At 38.6% G+C, this 20,003-nt stretch overlaps 1 protein-coding gene across 1 annotated transcript in view; it reads left to right on the forward strand.

Annotated features, from left to right (window-relative positions):
• The window catches only part of TTC39B (tetratricopeptide repeat domain 39B), a 141,119-nt gene that overhangs the window by 61,196 nt on the left and 59,920 nt on the right, over positions 1–20,003 (forward strand). Inside the window, exon 3 of the mRNA XM_043890907.1 lies at positions 16,614–16,709. Within this exon, the coding sequence (XP_043746842.1) occupies positions 16,614–16,709 (96 nt within the window). The remainder of the gene's footprint in view (positions 1–16,613; positions 16,710–20,003) is intronic.

Genomic DNA, 20,003 nt, shown 5'->3' on the forward strand with positions numbered 1-20,003 from the left:
GTCTGGTGTTTTTCTCATGGTTAAGACTGGAGTTATGGGATTTGGGGAGGAAGACCACAGATATAAAATGCTATTATCATCACATATTCAGGGTACATATTGTCAGAATGATTTATCACTGTTCATTGTTGTTGACTTTGATCATGTGGAGAATTTTCACAAACTATTTGGATATTTGGTGGGTTTTTTTTTTTCTTTCTGTCAGATTACATCAATATCATTAAGTTAAAAGAAAATTCATGTCAAATTATTTCCAGTATTCTCAAGGTAATCTTTTAGCCTTTATGAGATTCAGAACATGGCTCAGTTAATTTTAGCTTGAAGATTTCTTTTCTTTTTTAATCTTAATTTTTTAATTGATGTATAGTTGATTTACGATGTGTCAGATGCACAGTGAAATGATTCAGTTTTACATACATGTATATACATATATATCTTCTTTTTTTAGATTCTTTTCCATTGTAGGTTATTACAAGCTATTGAATATAGTTTCTTGTGCTATACAGTAGGTGGGTGAAGATTTCTTAGAAACATGTGGGAACTCACCATTTTAGGGAGGCAGGATGGTCTACCTTTTGTAATTTCTCAAAGTCAGATCAATTATTCTCTTATATATTATATGTTATTCACAAGAATATAGTTGGACTCAAAGTTTCTTTTGATACAAGAAGAAAAGAATATTAGATAAAAGATTGGAAAATGTAGATGTGAAATATACTGTACTGATGATTTTGCATCTGGGCTTGCTCTTCCTTGAGAAATCCTGAGCTTTGCAAGACCAGGTCTCTTACATATTTCTAAAGAGTCCTGTAGGTCTCTTCTGAAGTATAGTACCTATCACATTTGTGACTATTTGTTGAATATATGGCTTCCTTGCTGGGTTGAGAGTTTCAAGGGAGTAGGGACCACACATGCTCTGTTTGATCCTCTCTTCCATGCTCAGCCTATAGTAGGCACATAAATACATGTTGACTGTCTGTCACAGCATATGTCAGCTTTCTTAGCATGTTCAGAAATGAGTCACATTGATAGGTAAATAATCATAACATAATGCTCTGTGAAAAAGGTAGTATACAAAATGTAAAACAATAGTAATAAAAAAAAAAAGAAATGGAGAAAGAAGACTAGAAGTAAAGTATTAACAGTTGGCTATCTCTAGTTCAAGATTACTGCTGGTTTTGATTTCCTTCTTTGTTCCAGTTCTCTGTAAGTAGTTTATTTTACCATTAGAAAATACCAGAACACATTACCTGATACTTTTATAATCAGATGGAATTGTGAGCCCCATCACAGAAACAGCCCAGTTCTAGTATGTGTAAGTGCCCATCAGGCAAGACGAGTTGCCAAGTCACTGACCATCTCTAAGTTTACTTTATTTTTATTTTTAGTTTCATCAAAACCAATTCAAGTATTCTTTATCTAATATTAATTTTAAAGTGCAGTTCCCATCTATATTGGAATGACTGTTAGGTCATATGTATATTTCATTCACTTCACTAATTTAACTTTTGCACATTTAATTCATCAGACTAAAAAAAAACTTACGAGAACTTGACTTTCCCTTATTTAGTGTTTTTAAATAGTCAATAGGATATTAAACCCAAGTCTGACATGGGTCCATCAGCCTGCTTTTACATTTTCCTTAAAACAAAAGAGGTAATTCATTTTATTCTTCAGCTAACCCTCTTTAGATAGCAGTGAATTCCTGGGATTAGGTGAAAAATCATTAAAAGACCTTGTAGATTTTATAAATCCAGGCATTTGTGTTTTTCTTGCTTGTTTCTCTAGGATAATTAAATAGTGATGGATTAGAATTAGGCTGCAGCAGAGATTGGGGGAAAAAAAAATCTCCCGGCATCCTTTCCTGCAGGAGCGTCCGCTTTCGGCAGTGAGTGTAGCTGCCACTTTTTTAACTGACATGTCTTAAATTCTGCCTTGGGAAGCTCGGGGACGCTTGTCAGCAGCCGGGCAACTTCTTTTCTTACGCTTATTAATTGAGCGTCTCACAGGAGACCAAGACATAAATCAGAATTTGAGGAATTTTTTTTGCCTTTTAAATTGAGAACTGTCTCTTCTTTCCATTGGCTTAAAAAAAAAAATCTGGTAGGAAAGAAGAAAAGGCGTCTATATTCATTTCTTCAAAGTTACAGCTGCTCTAAACCTGTGAGTATGTTGCATTTATTTAGCTGTTCCTGGGGGGTATGATTGCAGCATTCTCTTTGGATCTGTGAGGATTTAATTTAAGGAAAGCTATGCCGATTAAAAAAAAAATCAGTGAAATTTCACTGGAGACTAGCAGTTTTTGTTAGTTGATATTGTCTTCTTTAAAGCCTTCGTGTCAAGCCTGCCAGGGCTCCCCCTGCTCCCCAGCCTGGACCCCCTGTGTCTTTTTTTCTGAAGTTCCTGAGAGTGAGTGCTGAAATGGGAGAAAATAGCAGCAAGATTCTGCTGCTGAGAAGGATGCTATGGCTGGCTTACTGCTCTTGCAAGGTGTGCGTGAGGCTGCAGAACAATGGAAAGATGATGACGGCTTACTTTGTATTCGTTGTGTTTGTCTTATATCCTCTGTTGGCTTCGTGGTGCGTTTTTGTTTTGTTAGGGTGATTAAAATCTTAAAGAAAAATTAAGTACTGTGGCAAGCTGGCAGAATAGCCTCGGGAGATAGTCATAGACCTCACCTCGCTCCATGCTGCTTGGGGTTCCTCAGTCTCTGTAGCAGATCACAGTAAATGGGAGTTACCCCAAAGTGACCTTTGCCTGACCACCCTGTTCTAATTGTGCATTTGAATCGGTGCCATTTTTTTCTGGTGACGCAGACCCTTTAATCTAAACATCTGTCCTTAGTCATTGTGTCCCACTTTCCCTCTTTGGGATTCACTGGAGGCTAGAACTGTATCCTGGCTGAATTTTTATTGAATCAATTTTGAATCTTTTCTATAGACAGAGGTAAAATTTTGGTTTTCATAATAACCCCTGTATGTTCTTGATTAATCTTTGTTATATGAAAGTCTTCTTATTTTAGTGATCTGATTCATATCTGGTTTTGGATCTCATTCCTTTATTTTAAAATCACATTAGCTAAAACAATTTCTCAAAGTTAAGTTCAGAGCTCAATAGTCATAATACTTTAAAATACCAACTGGTAATAGTCATCTTTGTAGATGCAGAATATATTTGACTTAAGGTGATGTATTATGTGAGTTTTTTGGGTGCTAGTGTTTTGGTTGATTTTCTGCAGTGTAAAATAAATCAAGGATTTTAAAAAGGAAATTCTCTACCACCCAGAGATGAAACATCTGCTGTTCTTGTTTTTGAACATTCCGTCATTTCTAAATGCAGCAACTTTGAATTCAATGAGGAAAGAGTCCTAAAAATAGGAAATTCTACCTTACCTAGACTGGCAAAGAACTTATATTCATTCATTCAACAAATGTTTACATTTTTCACAAAGCTCTTGTTAGGCTTTGGGGACATGATGCTGAACAAGGTATTATATCTGCCCTCATGGAGCAGATAACTGGTAGCAGGTGAGGGAAACCTTCAGAAACTGCATAATTATTTCATTATATGTGTGCTAATTTTTCAACTGTAGAAATATGGTACTTTGCAGCCAAATATATAAAAGACATACAAACACTTGCAACTAATTCTGTCTCAGATCTTCTGGAACCACAGATCCTTGGTACGCTTGACCTAGAAAGAGATTTTGAAAATAATTAGCTCAACAAGCATGTGATAGGCACTATATAAAGTACTGAATTTTAGATCATTAAACAAGGAATAGTGCCAGCCTTGGAGGAGCTTACAGTTTAGTCTATTGAGAGAGGGAGGGAAATTAGTTATGTTAGTATATTCTAATATGTTACTGATTCACTAATTGAATGAATATTTATTAAGTAACATTGGGCAGTGTCATAGGCAGTGTGTTGGGCACTGGGGATGGGGTGGAGAATAAAACAGAGGTGCCCTGCTCTCTGGAAGCTCTTAGGGACCATGACAGAGAAATGATTGGATGCCATGAGAATACACAGGAGGCGTGGAGGGGTGTCACTACCATTTACTGAGCCTTTGCACTGGGCCAGCCACGAGTTGGTACTCTTCTTTTGTACATTAATCTTCCTTCCCTTCAGTTCTGTAAACTACTTACTATCTGTGCTCTGACATGCAAGTAAATGGAGATGAGGTTAAGAAATCTGCTAAAGGTCACACAGGAAGTGAGTGGAGGAGTTAGAACTCGGTCCCAGATGTGACTTGATTTCAAATCTCTGCCGCTTCCAGTGGCCCCCACACCTGGCTGCTTATCAGTTCCCTGAGCTCTAGAGGGAGAACAGTGTTTGTTTTTACTTTTATGTATTTATTTTTCACTGAAGTCTAGTTGCTTTACAATGTTTTGGTTTCTGATGTAGAACAAAGTGAATCAGCTGTATGTCTACCTGTATCCCCTCTTTTTTGGATTTCTTTCTGATTTGGGCCACCACAGAGCGCTGAGTAGAGTTCTCTCTGCTAGACAGAGAGCATTACAGGCATCCCTCAGGACTGTGAGTAGTGAGGTTTAGGAACCACTCTTAGACTATCCCCTCAACTTACAGATGGGGGAGGAAATAGAGATCATATAGTAGTAGTTAAAATGCGGCCAGTAGCTAGACTTCTTAGCCACCATTCATTCCATTATAGTGTCTTGGAAGACATATACTGAGAAATCAAAACCAGAATCAAGAGCAAGCAGCAGACACAAACCAACCAGCCAACTTGACAAAACAAAAAATAAAAACAGTAAGAACCTGAACCTGTGAAGTGTTTGGCTGGCCTTGACTCTGAAGAAGAACCCCTGGCAGACCTGCCCTGCCAGCCTGGATTCAGAGGTCTCCCTGTGCTGTCAGAGGGTTATTACTTGAGAGTGAACTAGTCAGGACTTGTAAATAAATAAATAAGGCAGATGTTTTGACTTATTCATTTAGGCACTTACAGTTTATTGGGGGATACAGACAAGGAACTCTGTTATTGGGATGTAATGGGATGAATTTTATAGTATAGAGAAGGTCAGTGATCTGTGGGAGCAAAGATGAGGGACAGTTGACTCAAGTCTGGGTGATGGCAGGATTTCAGGGAGCTTTCTGGAAGAGGGCAATGTCTGAATTGAGGCTGATGTTGCTAGATACTGGTGGCAATCAGGTATAGCAGCAGGATTTATTATGCCAAAGTCCCTGAGATATGAGAGACCATTGCAAGAAAGGAAACTTTTCTCCTTTATCCCCTTGGGGATACTTGGGGCCTGTAAATTAAATGGACAAAAGACAGATTAGCAAGAGAAGAGAAAAACAAGTTTAACTGCATACATACATATGAAAGTTCGCCAAGAAATGTGCCTCGAGGAGGTGGTTGGAATTGGGAACTTATCATTTAAACAGAGGACGCTGAAGTGTGGAGAAGAGGCTAAAGAAAAGAAAAGGATTTTGGGGGCTACTGGATGAGGGTAAGTTATGGGAAGATGATTAGAAAATGTATGCTAAATAAGAATTGTTTGGTAAGGTTTTCATGCAGATAAGGGGCTTCCCAGGTGGCACTACTAGTAAAGAACCAGCCTGCCAATTCAGGAGACATTAGAGACGCGGGTTCGATTCCTGGATCAGGAAGATCCCTGGAGGAAGGCATGGCAACCCACTCCAGTATTCTTGCCTGGAGAATCCCATGGACAGCGGAACCTGGTGGGCTGCAATCCATAGGGTCGCAAAGAGTTGGACGTGATTGAAGCGACTGAGCATGCACGCAGGCACACACATACAGATGAGAATTCTCTCAGGTGGTAAGAGTCATCTCTGGACTAGTTTGCTTCCTGGTGTGGGAGAGGGAAACATCTTTAATAAATGAAACTGATGCCCTGATTTTAGAAAGAAAGGAGGGGAGCAGAGAGCTAATTGCCTTCAACTCAAAATACTCTTTATGTGAAAATGCCATTTGGGGTGACATACTCTGATCCCCTTCACCATGATCTCTTCAGGGTTTGTCCAGAAGCTTGGGTGCTCTGCAGTTCTAGTGAGGATAGGCTGGTTAGTGAAAGACAGGTGCCAAGGTTCGTTGCCAAGAAGCTGTGGCAAGGACAGTGATGAGCCACTGAAGTGTCACTAAAGTATGAACAGTGGAGTCACCTTGCTCCTGGCTCTAAGACTCTGGCCAGTTGTTAATAATTTAGCGCTTAAATAGGCTTTGATGGCTTAGGTTGAGAATTTAACATATTTGTGTGCCTGTACATATGAATGTATATAGAGATTTATGCTATATATATGTGTGTGTGTACATATATTTATGTATATATATACACATGTTTAACACATATACATAGAGATATATATATTGGTATAGATATATATCAATCATTGTTTTTATGGAAGTATGTTTTGATTTCCAGCCCAGTAACTTATAAACAAACATATCACTCACTTGTGACTTGTATATAGTTTTCATCTCCCATTTTTTTTGCACCAAATCTCTCATTTGACTTGCAGAAGTCTTTGAGGCCTATCGTGAGATAAGGCATTTTGAGGCTCTATGTGGTTTCCTGAACAAAGCAGTGAGGGAGGTTTAGCATTTCTTTGCTGTGTCATGATGTTCATGTCTTAAAGAAATAGGCTAGAAATGGCAAAGAAATAGGCTAGATTCTTCTTAAAATGTCTTCTGTGTCAGGCCCAGTACCCATGGTGAGTCTGTTTTGGATCTTAAGCAACTACTGTGTTAATTAATTTCCCCTTTTACTGGTGAGAAAAGTGAGGTGGATAGGTTAAATCAGTTGTCCACAGTCATTCAAGGTGCTGACCATGACTCCATCATGCTGAAAGTTGGCAGATCTGTTTTATTGTGTTTCTTAGCCTTGGGTTGACTGAGGGGATGTAGGCAGCCCCCCTCCCTTTTTGTAAATGAAATTTCAGTGTATTCTGCAGACATGTGTCATGAAAAATGCTTAGGTTTTTTGACCTCAGGCTCAGAGATCCTCCTGTTGTTTTGACTTGCTTTCTACTTTTCAACTAAATTTACATTTACGTCTTTGGCTTATTTTCAAAAGGGCAGGACTCACCTACGGGCAAATTATGTGGACATGAGGTTGGCATGGATTTCATACATGGCTTGGTTTTCTTTTGCGATTTCATCAGTTCACAGGTGTGGAAAGTCTTTCATGACCATTCAAGTGGTATGAATGGATTTCTTTGGTGATCATTTTAGATTAGTGGGTTATAGAGTATCTTATTGCAGGGCATCACAGATGCTATATTTTAGAAAGCAGGGAAGTATGGGACCAAGATTTGAATTTCTCTTGTGGTTTGGGGCTATAGTCATTATCTTCTTAGTTGGTGGATGTGGCAGAACTTGAGCCTTTTCCATGAGCCAGCAAATCAGGCCTTAATACGTAGCATTTATGTGCCATCATACCTCTTTAATATTAGTGTAGGCTTTTTTTTTTGGCAATAGCATTCCTGTATAACAAACCACTGTATGTGCCCACTTGGTACCACAGGCTGAATATATACAATATACCAACTCTGAAAACAGCTGTACATTGAAGAGTTAAAGAAAATTAAACGTTGGCACTTAATTACTTGTGTGTTTATGTTTCCCCTTCTGTTTTGCCTGTCTCCTCTGATAGATGTATGTGCGTGCGTGCTTACTTGTTCAGTCGTGTCTGACTCTTTGTGACCCCATGGATGATAGCCCACCAGGCTCCTCTGTCCATGGGATTTTCCAGGCAAGAATACTGGAGTGGGTCGCCATTTCCTCCTCCAGGGGATCTTCCTGACCCAGGGATTGAACCCCCGTCTCCTGCATCTCTTACATTGCAGGTGGATTCTTCACGGCTGAGCCGTCAGGGAAGCCCAGATGTGTGTGGGGGAAGCCCTAATATTTACTGACAGTTGCTTGCTTGTGAATGAGGACTCCATGATCATATAATCATGGGTGCTTTCCATGATTTACATATGTGACATAAAATACAAGAATTGAGACTGTATTTGGCACAAGGGTGCTAATACACATATAGAATCAATACAAATGTCATTCATTCAGTCAAAATTTATTGAGCTTCTCTGGACTAAGAGAATTCCTGACCTTAAAAAGCTCATCATCTACTCACAACAGCTGAAAAGTAGACCACTCATCATACTGTGATGAGTTTTAAATTTTGACCATGAAACCCAGAGGAGAGACATATTCTCTAGCCTGGAAAACTTTTGGGTACTTTTGGGTAGCGTTGGGTTTTCTTTCCTTCATGGATCACGAGCTAAATGAAAGGCAAACTTTTTCATCTTTGTGTTTTAGAAAGGTTTTTATTTATTTTTTTGCTCTGTGTTTTAGGTGGTGTTTTAAAAGAAATGATAACGTTACCCTCATTCAGTGTCATGCTGAAAAGCTGCATCTGTTCTGTGTCCTGAGAAGGTCTGCATCCCTACCTGGAGGGACTGATGAAAATGACAGAGTGCTGCTAAGTGGCCTCTGGCTGTCTCTGCGGGAAGCTCAAACTGCTGAGTAGCCGAGTGCAGTGGTCTGTCTAATGGGGAGTTCTTGGCCCCAATCACTTAACTCTTTTAACAACATCAGACCACATTTATGTCATGTTTCAATTTAAAAAGTGATTTTACAAAGTGGAATGCATTGCTTCCTTGCAACATTCCTGTGAGGTAAACAGGACAAAAGAATTTTTAGCCCACTTCTGGCTTTTGTGTGTATGTGCAGTTTTTTCCCTTCATTTTCTTTTATTGCTGTAAAACACATATCATATACACTTTTCCATCATTACCACTGCTTCCGTAGCACTAAGTATGTTCATAATGTGGTGCAGCCATCACCACTGTCCATCTCTGCAACTCTTTTTGTTTGTAAAACTGAAACTATACGTACATCAAATTGTAGCCTACGCACCCCGCTTGCTTCCACCTTCCTCTCCCCAGGCCGCCCCTCCCAGCCCCTGGCAGAGGTGAGCGACTGACCCAAAATCTCATTGCTTGCACACCTAGGACAGAACCCAGCATTCTGCTTGTGTCCATCGTGCTTTCTCCTAAATCACACTACAGTGGGGAACTGAAGAAGGATCACTAATAGATTTGGTAGAAGTTTTCCACTAGAAATAAGAGAACCCTGCAGTAGGGAAGGAATTTTCATTTAAGTTTGAAAAAAATCAGCAAAGAAAACCAGCAAAATGAAACAGGAGCTGTATATATCTCTTGCCAACTAACATCCTGTTGTTATTTGTTTTGAATAAAGTGAAGGAGTACAGTTTGCTTTGCCTAAGGAAATACGTTGAAAAGATGCAGCCTCTGGTTTTAGCTTCCAACTCTGTCAGTGATCTGCTGTGACTGTGGGCAAGGAAAACAGCATCTGTTGGGGTCCTTTCTATTTTCTAAAGAGACAGTAAGTCCCACCCTCCATGTTTTCAGTGAGTAGGGTCTGGGCAAGCTTTATCTTTCATCCAAAAATGAATTTTCATTCTTTTCAACTGTGCTCACTTTGCTTTGGAACTCTCATCTCCCTTGAGGATGAGAAAAAAAACATTAAGTTGTCAATTAAAGATGACATCATCTGTTCAACATTCAGACAGCCTGTTTGGGAGAGTCTCAGGTTTTCCTGATGGAGTAGGGGAGGTAAATGCCCATGCAAGTAAAAATTTAAACTCTGCGTCAGGCTGACATCTCCCATCCCAAAGGTTCCCCCTCCTTCCCCTCCTTCCCAGATGGCCTCTGGGGGCAGGAGGAAGTGACACGGGGATGGAGCCCAATCTGGGTGTTACTCTCTGGTCGAGCGTCCCATCGGTCATTTTTGCAGTGACCTCTGTCCTTGTTGTGCCTGCCTCTGAGTTACCTGCGGTGGCTGGACCTGTTGGTGCACCCATGACCCCGAGGGCTTGGCGTTGTCCACTGGTGCTGGCTGGTCCACAGATGCCAGAGGCCAGTGGCCGCTCTCATTTGATCCCTGTTCTCTGCCCTTTGCCACCAGGGCTGTCTTTTAAAAACACCTTTATTTTGCAGTATCTCCATACTTTGAGAAAAAGTATGAGAATCATGCAGAGAACTTCTGTCCACCTTGAATCTCTTTTTTAGCATTTTGCCACATTTGTGTTTTATTCTTTCTCTGGATACACATTGTTATGTATTTTTCTGAATCCTTTGGGAGTAAGATACAGCTCCAGAAAAGGTGGCCTAGAACATGGGTCCCCAACTGCCTGGCCATGGACCTGGCACCTCCTGTCAGATCAGTGGTGACTTTAAGGTTAGAAATAAAGTGCACAATAAATATAAGTGCTTGAATTGTCCTGACACCATCCCTCCACCCCAGGTCCATGTAAAAATTGTCTTCCATGAAACTGGTCCCTGGCACCAAAAAGGTTTGGAACCGCTGGTCTAGAAGGATGAATTGTAACCTTCTGAGTGAATAAGGGAGGGAAGTGTCTGGAAATAGCCCTTGTGTTCTTTCTTCTTCTCTGCTCTCCTCTAAGTCTTCTTTCTTCCAGGTCAAGCTTCCCGAGCTCTTCCTTTTATGGAAAAGCACAAAGAATATAAAAACCACCCAAGTTCTTCAGATGATATGAAGGATTATAATTTTGATTGAGGAAACTTTTGTAATAAGTCTAAGCATGTATTATTTAGGGGTAGTTTATCTAGTTTATAAATCTACTAGTCTCTCACCTAATAGAAGAATTATATTTTACGTTGATGCTTTCTTTTTGGCATTTTTTTAGAGTTTTATGGCTTCCCTCTAAAGGTCAGGACTAGTATGGCAAAAAAATGTTGAAATTTCTTTCCTTTGATTCTGATAGTGCTGGTGACAGGGTTGGGGGTGAAGTTGACAGTAACATGTATTTTGGGGGAGTGCCTGGTAATTTCTGGGCTGTTCTTTCTCTCCCAGCAGCATAAGTAGCACCTCTCCTTTTCCTCTGATCACTGGCCATGAGGATGGCTATTTGAAAACATCATCCATAGGACAGAATTTGGTCTGATGAGCAGTTTTCTTTAGTAAGATGAGTTGGGTTATATGGTCAATAATATTAAGCAATAGATTCACTGAAAATCTGGTGGTGGTGTCCACTGGAGTCCTGCGTTCATAACTCCAGTGGGTACCATTCAGACCGTGCTGGTGTTGTGTTCGGTGGCTCAATTGTGTCTGACTCTTTGTGACCTCATGGACTGTAGCTTCCCAGGCTCTCTGTCCATGGGGATTCTCCAGGCAAGAAAACTGGAGTGGATTCAGACTGTAGGTTATATTATATAAATGGTGCCTCCCAGAGTATATCTGTTAGTCTTTCTCCATTCATTCCTCTTGTCCCCTAAAGAGATTTTGACTTTGATGGAAAAGCTTTAAGGTTATTGTGTCATTTTATTAATTTTTGAAATTTTATTTCATTTTTTCTTTTTAAAATGGGCTCGCTTTTATTTCATCGTGCAGGAACGTAGCCCATTGTCTTGGATTTATTGGGGGAAATTTTTGTATTGATTCTACTAATTGTGATTTGAATGAGAGAAAAAGTATAAACAATGAAGTTGTAAGCTTTTCATTTGAGACTAGTTCTACCGAGAGATTAGAAATTAAAGCAGTATAAAGCTCAGTAATAAAAAGACAGATAACCCAATTAAAAAATGGCCAAAGCATCTGAATAGACATTTCTCCAAAGGTCAATATGTACCCAAACAGCTACTCAGTATCATTAGTCATTAGGCAAATGCAAGTCAAAGTCACAAGGTTCTATTGTTGGGAGCGAGTGTAATTTCCTCAGTTCTGTCTTTGCGAAACAAAGATTTGAAACTGCAGACCAGTGTTACAGCTCGATTACAGCTTAAGGTTTTATTCGGCAACAAAGAAGAGTACACGCCGGAGACTTGAGTGCAGGTGGATCCCAAAGGAGAGGCCCCAACCTGGCTTGGCTTCCTCTTTTTATATGTTTGTCTCCTCCCCGCAAGCCTGCCCTCTGCAAATTAAGGCTCACCAGGAAGAGGGCGTGTTTGTTTCACCCGAGGGTCTCAGAACACTCAGGCTCTCCGATTTTTCTTTTTTTCCCTTTTCACAGGCTTTTCCCTTTGTCTTTTAGCCACTGCCATTTTGGACTCCTTTTTCCTATTCTAACTGCCTAACACTATAATACACCCTAAGATGGACAGTAACAAGTGTTGTCCAAGATATGGAGAAATTGAAAATTTCATATGTTATTGGTAGGAATGTAAAATGACACAGTCATTTTAGAAAATGGCCTGACAGCTCTCACTGGTACATGAATGTTAATAGCAGCATTATTTATAATAGCCCAAAAGTAGAAATATACCCATGTACCTATCAATTAATGAAATGACAAATGAAGTGTGTTATATCTATAACAATGGATTATGATTTGGCAATAGAAAAGAATGACACATTGATACATACAACAACACAAATGAATCTTGAAAACCTTATGCTCCGTGAAAAAAACAAATCATGAAAGACCATATTACTTAATATCATTAATATAAAATGTCCAGAAAAGGCAAATTTATACATGTAGAAAGTAAATTAGTGGTTTCTTAGGACTAGAGGTAGAGGGAAATGGGGAGTGATGACTAATGGATATAGAGTATCTTTTGGGTGACAAAATGTAAATTAGATAATGATGAAAGTGATATACTATCTATGAATATTAAGAACAATTGATTGTATACTTCAAATGAGTGAATTGAGTGGTCTGTGAATAACGTCTCGATAAAGCTGTTTAAAAAGTTAAAGCAGTAAAATCAGGGCAAGATAAGGACATATTTTCTAGCATAATGATAGTATAAATGAAATATGATATTTTTCCTCTATAAACCAAATAACAAAATTTTTATTTAGCTAAAAATACATTTTTTCTAAAATCTGGGCATAACATCTAGGTTTTGCTCAAAAGTGGAACAGGCAAGTCATTCTGTTAAGTTTTTCATAGCTGTGCTTACTTTGGTGGAACACATTCTAAAACTAAAGCAACATAAGGAACATCTAGCATGGCATCTTTGCGAGGGTGCATGTACCTTAGTGCAGTGTCTTATGTATATTTCCTTCCTTTACTCAAGAAAATAAGAGAAGACTTGGATAAACGTGTATAGGTATGAAAATATAATATTGTAAAGATAGCAGTTCTCGGTAAAATCTCTGAAAATGTAATGACGTCCCACTCAAAACTCAGCAGACTTCTTTTGTAACTTTATAATAACTGATTCTAAAATTAATAAATAAGAATGAAATTGCAATAGCAGCCCAAGACCCACCCCTCCCGCCAACACCCTCTCAAAGAGCATTTAAGGTAGTAGAGGATTTGGCCACTGGCATATATAAGAAAGCCATGAAAATGAAAATTGTGTGACTGGTGCAAACAGAGGTAGATACGTGAATGGATCAAAAGAGTGCCTGAAACTGCTTTTTGCATGTATGAAAACTTGCCCTGGGTTAGAGATTACAGTGTCATTCAGCAGATTGGAGTGTGATGAGTATAACATGAACACATGTCAAAGATTTACTTATCAATGACAAAATCAGCAAGATGGTTAAAATTTTTCCAAGAGCATTTGGGGGAACTGAAGAAAGAATGTTTGAATAAGATTTGTTATATACAAATATACAAAACTGATTAATTTCCTACAAGGCGAAAAAACCATAACCTTATCAAAGTATTTGCATATGTGTCAGACCAAAAAAATCTACAAATTAGCATATTATTTTATAAAATATAGACCTTAATGTATAGAAAATAACAAATCAAAGGTATATCCCCTACAAAATGAAATATTCCTTGGGTGGGCCTTTTTGTGCTCTAAGATGGTAGGCATACAATTGAGCCTACCTCAATGCCTGATTGAGCAGGCATGCAATCTTTCTTTTGTATTATTTAGAATCTAATGAATAGCTGAAGGAGAGGCTATTCATTACTATTGGTATAATTGCCTATCCATAGGGGAAATACTTAAGTTTAGATCACACTGTACACCAAGTGGATTTGAGATATACCTGCATGTTAAACCATTTTCTCCATGTATTTGAAGAATTTCTCATAAAAAAGGAAAAAGAGGTTCTTGATAAAATACTAGATAGTAGTTTAAATGAGTGAATTAGATCTAAATACGATTATTTTAAAAAAATCTGTAGCATGATGTACTTATTGTGCTATTAATATAAATTTGAAAATACTGTAGAATGTCTGGGACTTCATATACATATATATATAAAAGCATAAAAAACTAAGCTCTTCTACCTCAGAAAAATTAAAAAACCCTAGTATTGTTTTTAATAATTACTAAGTTCTGATAAATCCAAGTGTTTTCATGCTTGATAAAGATGCTATAGTTATAGCTTTGAAATGTGCACCCTTTACCTGGCACAGCAGACTTGATTTTAACAGGACTTAATTAATTCAGTATTTTATATGTATATTTATAGTATGTCAAGTCGTTGGGGTAAAGATATGGGTTTTTAAAAATTATCTTGGAAAAAATGGCAAAAGAATAAGAAAAATGCACACATGATCTTATAGCATATACTTAAATTATGAATGGATCAACACATTAAATATTTAGAAAGTAAGCAACATGGAAAATTATGTTATATAATCTTTGTGGAGGGAAAGTTTTTCTGAGTATGTCTTGAAAATCAGAAATATTAAAGGGAAATTACTAGTTTTGATTAAATAAAAATTTCAATGTTGGGGAGAACATTAAAATTAAAGGTAAGGCAGATGACAAACAGGGGGGCATTTTAATGTACATTTTAAAGAACATGTTTTTCTAGCCCTTATAAATGAACCTATAAGGGAACAGATAGGCAAGAATGGTCCAAAAGGTTAGACAGCCCTTTGAATCTGTCTTTTCTCCTTCCTTGCTTGTAAACAGAGATGCCAGTCACTGCCCTGGAGTCTGGTTTATCTGAGTGCTTAGCACTTCCTTGATTCTTCTGGTAAAAAGTTCTTGTGATGGAAAATAACCTTCCTTTAAGATACATTTCCTCTTATCCTTGACATTTTATTGTCTCTCACCACCCACAGCTAGCCACTCTAGTAACAAGAACCTTGATTTCCTCTAATTTGATGCATAAAATTTAGGGAACTTGATATGTTCAAGAAAAGATGAATGTTGGATATAAAATATTACCGGGTATTGGGAAGTCAGAAGGTAGAATACAATCAAACTCTACTTAATCTACAATAAAGGCACTGACATTTTAGAATTAAAAACACAGAAAGAAAAAGCTTTCCTACAGGAATGGTCAGTAACTTTTCCCTCTCTGCTCTATAGCTTGTGTGTGGGGAAGGTGAATCATCAGTGGGAGGTTGGAGATTCTGTTATACACAGGGCAGGACTTATTCTTAAGCTCCGTGGAAGTTCCCTTCTCTCCAGAGGACTTGCCTCCATGGGTGTCTGTGAGGGTAGATGTGGGTCAAAAAGTGGCCTAAGATTCTGCAAACCAGATTGGTCTCCACATCTTCTGTGTTACCTCAACATTCTGTGGGGTATATATCATGGGAAATAGGCGGTTTTTTAAATGTAAGATTTTTTACGAAATGCACGCCTTTTACCTCCAGAATTTATCCTTAAGAAATAATCAGGAAAGTGAGTAAAGGGGCTTATTTTAGTATTGTTTGTAATTGTGAAATATTGGGAGCACCTAACATGCCTCAAAATGAGGGATGGGTAACAAATATGTTCCCTCTATTCAGTAGATTGCTGTGTGGACAGTTACCATGGCAGAGCAATTCTGTGTTGAGAAGAGTGGATTCAGGATAAATTAAGCATATAATGAAGGAAACCAAATATGCTATCCTGAAATGCCTATGCCTCTTTGACATAAACATCATTTTGAGTTGAAGTCAACTAAGAAGCAGTAAAAACTGAAAAAATTCCCTCTTTCTGCCCAAAAGTAGGACCTAAATTCTCTTTTTACTGGAGACAGACTCTTACAGCTCAGAGGGTCTGCAGACAAACTTTGTTAGATTAACCCTTATCTTCCTAGTTACATCTTTACCATTTACTCCTAGCCTTTTACCATTTGTCCTGCCAATTCTTCACAAATATATTGTTTCTTTGTCTGAAAGGTAGAAAAGATTTCTGCTCTGGTCACTTTTTGGGTCTTCTTCAGTCTCTTCTGGAGATTCACATGTATGTGTATAACTTCACATTTTTATGCTTTTGTCTTGTTGATCTGTCTTTGTCAGTTTGATTTTCAGGCCCAGCCAGGGACCCTAAGAGAGTTGATGGAAACTCTTTCCTCCTCTAAAATAATATTCCATTTCAGTTAAGAAAACTAGAGATAGAAATATATATAGATACACATGGGAAAAGATTTGGAAGGATATATACAAGCTACAATGTTACATTTGGGTGGAGAGTTTTGGGAGGGGGCGATTTCATGAATTTCTTTTTTGTTGGACTGGAATGAAAAGAAAAATAAGTTTATTTTATTGCGGCTGTATTTCAGGAATATTCACTTTGTAATTGAGTATATTTTGCTGTTTGATTTGCAAAATTGGTAAGAAATGGAGGTGAGATATTATCAATAACTGAAGGGATTGTGTTGTGTTCTTGAATATATGTAGATTTTTCCTGTAAGACAAAGAAATGAAAACCTCACTGCCTTTTTATCAACAGGCCTTCTCGTGTAGATATGGCAACAAGCAGCCAGCACTTCTCATCATTTGATTCAAAACAGGCACCGGGACAGCACCGAACATCTAATGTGAAAAGGTCAGGAAGAGGGTGTGGGTGTTCCTGGGGGGCTGGGGAGAGCACTCCAACCTTTTGGTAAATTGTGATGTTGATGTGACAATAGGAATGGTGTCGCAAAGAGTCGGACACAAATGAAGCGACTTAGCATGCACACGCAAGGTGGGGAGAGGTCTGGGCAGGGGTAGTGCTCATTTTACAAATTAGGGAAGGCTTCTCTGAGCTGCTCGGGCAGGGGTCCCCAACGGCGGGGTCACGGACCGGTACCAGTCCATGGCCTGTTAGGAGCCAGGCCAGATAGCAGGAGGTGAGCAGTAGGTGAATGAGCGAAGCTTCATCTGTATTTACAGCCGCGCTCTGGAGCTTGCATTACTGCTGAGCTCCACTTCCTGTCAGGCCAGTGGCAGCATTAGAATCTCATAGGAGCACGAACCCTACATGAACTGCGCTTGCGAGCTCTCTAGGCTGCAGGCTCCTTGTGAGAATCATTCCAACACCTCCCCCCGTCATCTGTGAAAAAATTGTTTTCCCGAAAACCTGTCCCTGGTGCCAGAAAGGAAGAGGACAGCTATGCTAAGGCATTTAGTGAGTAGATGGCCCTGTTACTTAAAAGCTGAAACAAAACCAGATCTACCTCTTGGGTCACAACTCCCTTTGGGGCCTTTTTTATCTTAAAAGTGTTTAACTATTAATTTTATTGTAAAATAATATAACCATATTGCCAGGCATCTGGGAAGGCGGAGGGGAAGATGGAGGAAAGAATTATGAGCACTTTAATACAGACTGTTAGAATTTTGGTGTATTTCATCGCTATATCCAGTAGGCATGTGCTGCTGGATATAGGTGTGGTCAAATGTTTTTCATTGAATATTATGATTATTTTTCTTATTATATTCTTCTTGTAACTTTGACTTAAAAGGGCATTTTACGAAATTATCAGAGAAAATTCAGGAAATATAGAAAAGCACAAAGAAGAGATAAAATATGTATTACCATCACTAAAGCTTTTTTGGTGTGTATTCTTTCTTTTTCTCTTCATATATAGAGATATTATTAGTAATTTTTTCTAAATTGGGATCATATTTTTTTTTCATTTATTTTTATTAGTTGGAGGCTAATTACTTTACAATATTGTAGTGGGTTTTGTCATACATTGACATGAATCAGCCATGGATTTACATGTATTCCCCATCCCGATCCTCCCTCCCACCTCCCTCTCTACCCAATCCCTCTGGGTCTTCCCAATGCACCAGGCCCGAGCACTTGTCTCATGCACCTAACCTGGGCTGGTGATCTGTTTCACTATAGATAATATACATGTTTCGATGCTGTTCTCTTGAAACATCCCACCCTCGGGAATCATATTAATTTTATTCTTTGGTTACCTTTTTGAAGCATATCATGACATTTTCCCTTTCCACTGAATATGTTTTGTAATATCATATTTGATTAAGTACTATTCCTTCCTGCCTATTTTAGAATTATTTTAGTCAGCTGTCTGTTTTTGAATATGTAAGTTGCTCCTTTATTGGTTATTAAGACAACTCTTTTAAGGCTTTAGTACCATGAAAAAATGCTTTCTATCTGTCCTTACATGCTTATTAAATTTTAAATCATACAGTACATCGTCAGCATTTTAGATTTTCCATTTGAAATTTCAGCTATTTTTGAGTGTGTTCACAATATTTGTGCACTTGGCAGTTTTTCTTAGGACTCAACCCCCACAATATAAGGAAGGGGTGCAATATTCCAAGGATCGAGGAATGGAGATGGAGTTGAAAATAACTTCTTAGGATCTGAAGGCATTTATTTTCCACATTACTTTTTTATTTCATATGTCTCTGTTTATGGAAATCTGAGCTATCTTCAGAAATATGTATTCCTCCCTCATAATTGTTCTCCAACTGATTCAATAGTTTCCTAGGTAACCACTGCTTCAACATTTATAGTGCTGAGTTTGAAAGCTGAGATTAAATTAAAATATTACTGAAAGCTATGATGAATAAAGGGTGTACGTAGCAGTCAGAGATAAGAGATCTGGGCTGGATCAGTAGACTGGGAATTTTCAACATACGGGTAGCTGTTGAAGGCATGAACTGTACATGCTCTTTCTAAGAGAGAGTAAAACATATGAGAGTGGAGAAAGGAGCCCTGTGAATGAACAATGAAGAACAGCTAATGGAATGATAGCATGCTGAGCTATGGAGGTTTGAGGGACAGGAAGATTCCGTGAGATGGTGGCTGCAGTATGCACAGTGGGTTGGGGAGAGGTGAGTTCTGGAATAAGGTCAGCAGAGCCAGGTACTGTAAAGAGGTCTATATGGATACAGACTGGAAAGCATCTTTTTATTTGTAGTTAGGTCATTAGAGACCTTTAGCTTTGACGGTTTCAAGGAAATTGCGGCAGGAGCAAAACTGTAGTGGCTGAAGATGAACGGGAGGAGAGAAGTAGGGAAAGTGAGAATCAACTCCTTTTTGAAGCTCTTGTCCATGAAGAGAAAGAGTGGGAGAGGTTCAGGAGAAAAACAGAATCAAGAGAAAGTTATCTTTTTTTGCTGATTTTTAAGTAGAAATGAGTGAGGTTTGTTCATGTTTCTGAGTTGGAAAGGGGGCAGAGAGGAAGAAGTTAAAGATCTATAAAGGAAGAAAAAGAAAGGAAATGTAAGAAATCGTGTAAAGGTGTGTTCAAGTATTGCATTCCTAGGTTTCATTTCAAAATTAAGATTTTTCTTTAAAAAAATTAATGAAAACTCCTACTCTGCCTTTTAGTCAACAGGTTTTCTAATGCATTTGTAAAAGTAAGTACTTGTAAATTTATTGTGAAACAGCCCAGAGAGACATCTGCAAAGCAGAGCAGTGTTCCAAAATTGAGCAAGTATGTGGGTAGTTAGACCGCCTAGAGAATAATAGTACCTTACCTCATGTAGTACTTATTTCTCATGTGACTGTTTGTTCTACCAACACCCAATGTATTGCTCCTCCATACCAAGCTGTGTGGTAGTCAAGGAGGGAGTATAGTCTATTTCACAAGCTAGCAGTCCTGGATGACAGGTGACATACCCAAGGAGCCACAGCCAGGAAATGCTGAATTGTATCCTGGTGCTCTGTCTTCTCATTTCCTGGCCAGAGCATCTTTAATGAGCCCATTTGCCTCCCTGGTTATATTTCCTCTCGTTTGTTTAGCCTCACAAAATGCATTGACAACCATGGTTTCTTTTGATTATACTTCAATTTGAAAGAGCCAGGAAGGATTTCCGTAGAAGGATCCTGATGCTCCGAGGAGCACATGGCTAACTGAAATGCCTTGCAACTCTG

This window comes from Cervus elaphus, chromosome 29 (genome assembly GCF_910594005.1).
Source record: "Cervus elaphus chromosome 29, mCerEla1.1, whole genome shotgun sequence".
Classification (NCBI taxonomy): domain Eukaryota; kingdom Metazoa; phylum Chordata; class Mammalia; order Artiodactyla; family Cervidae; genus Cervus; species Cervus elaphus.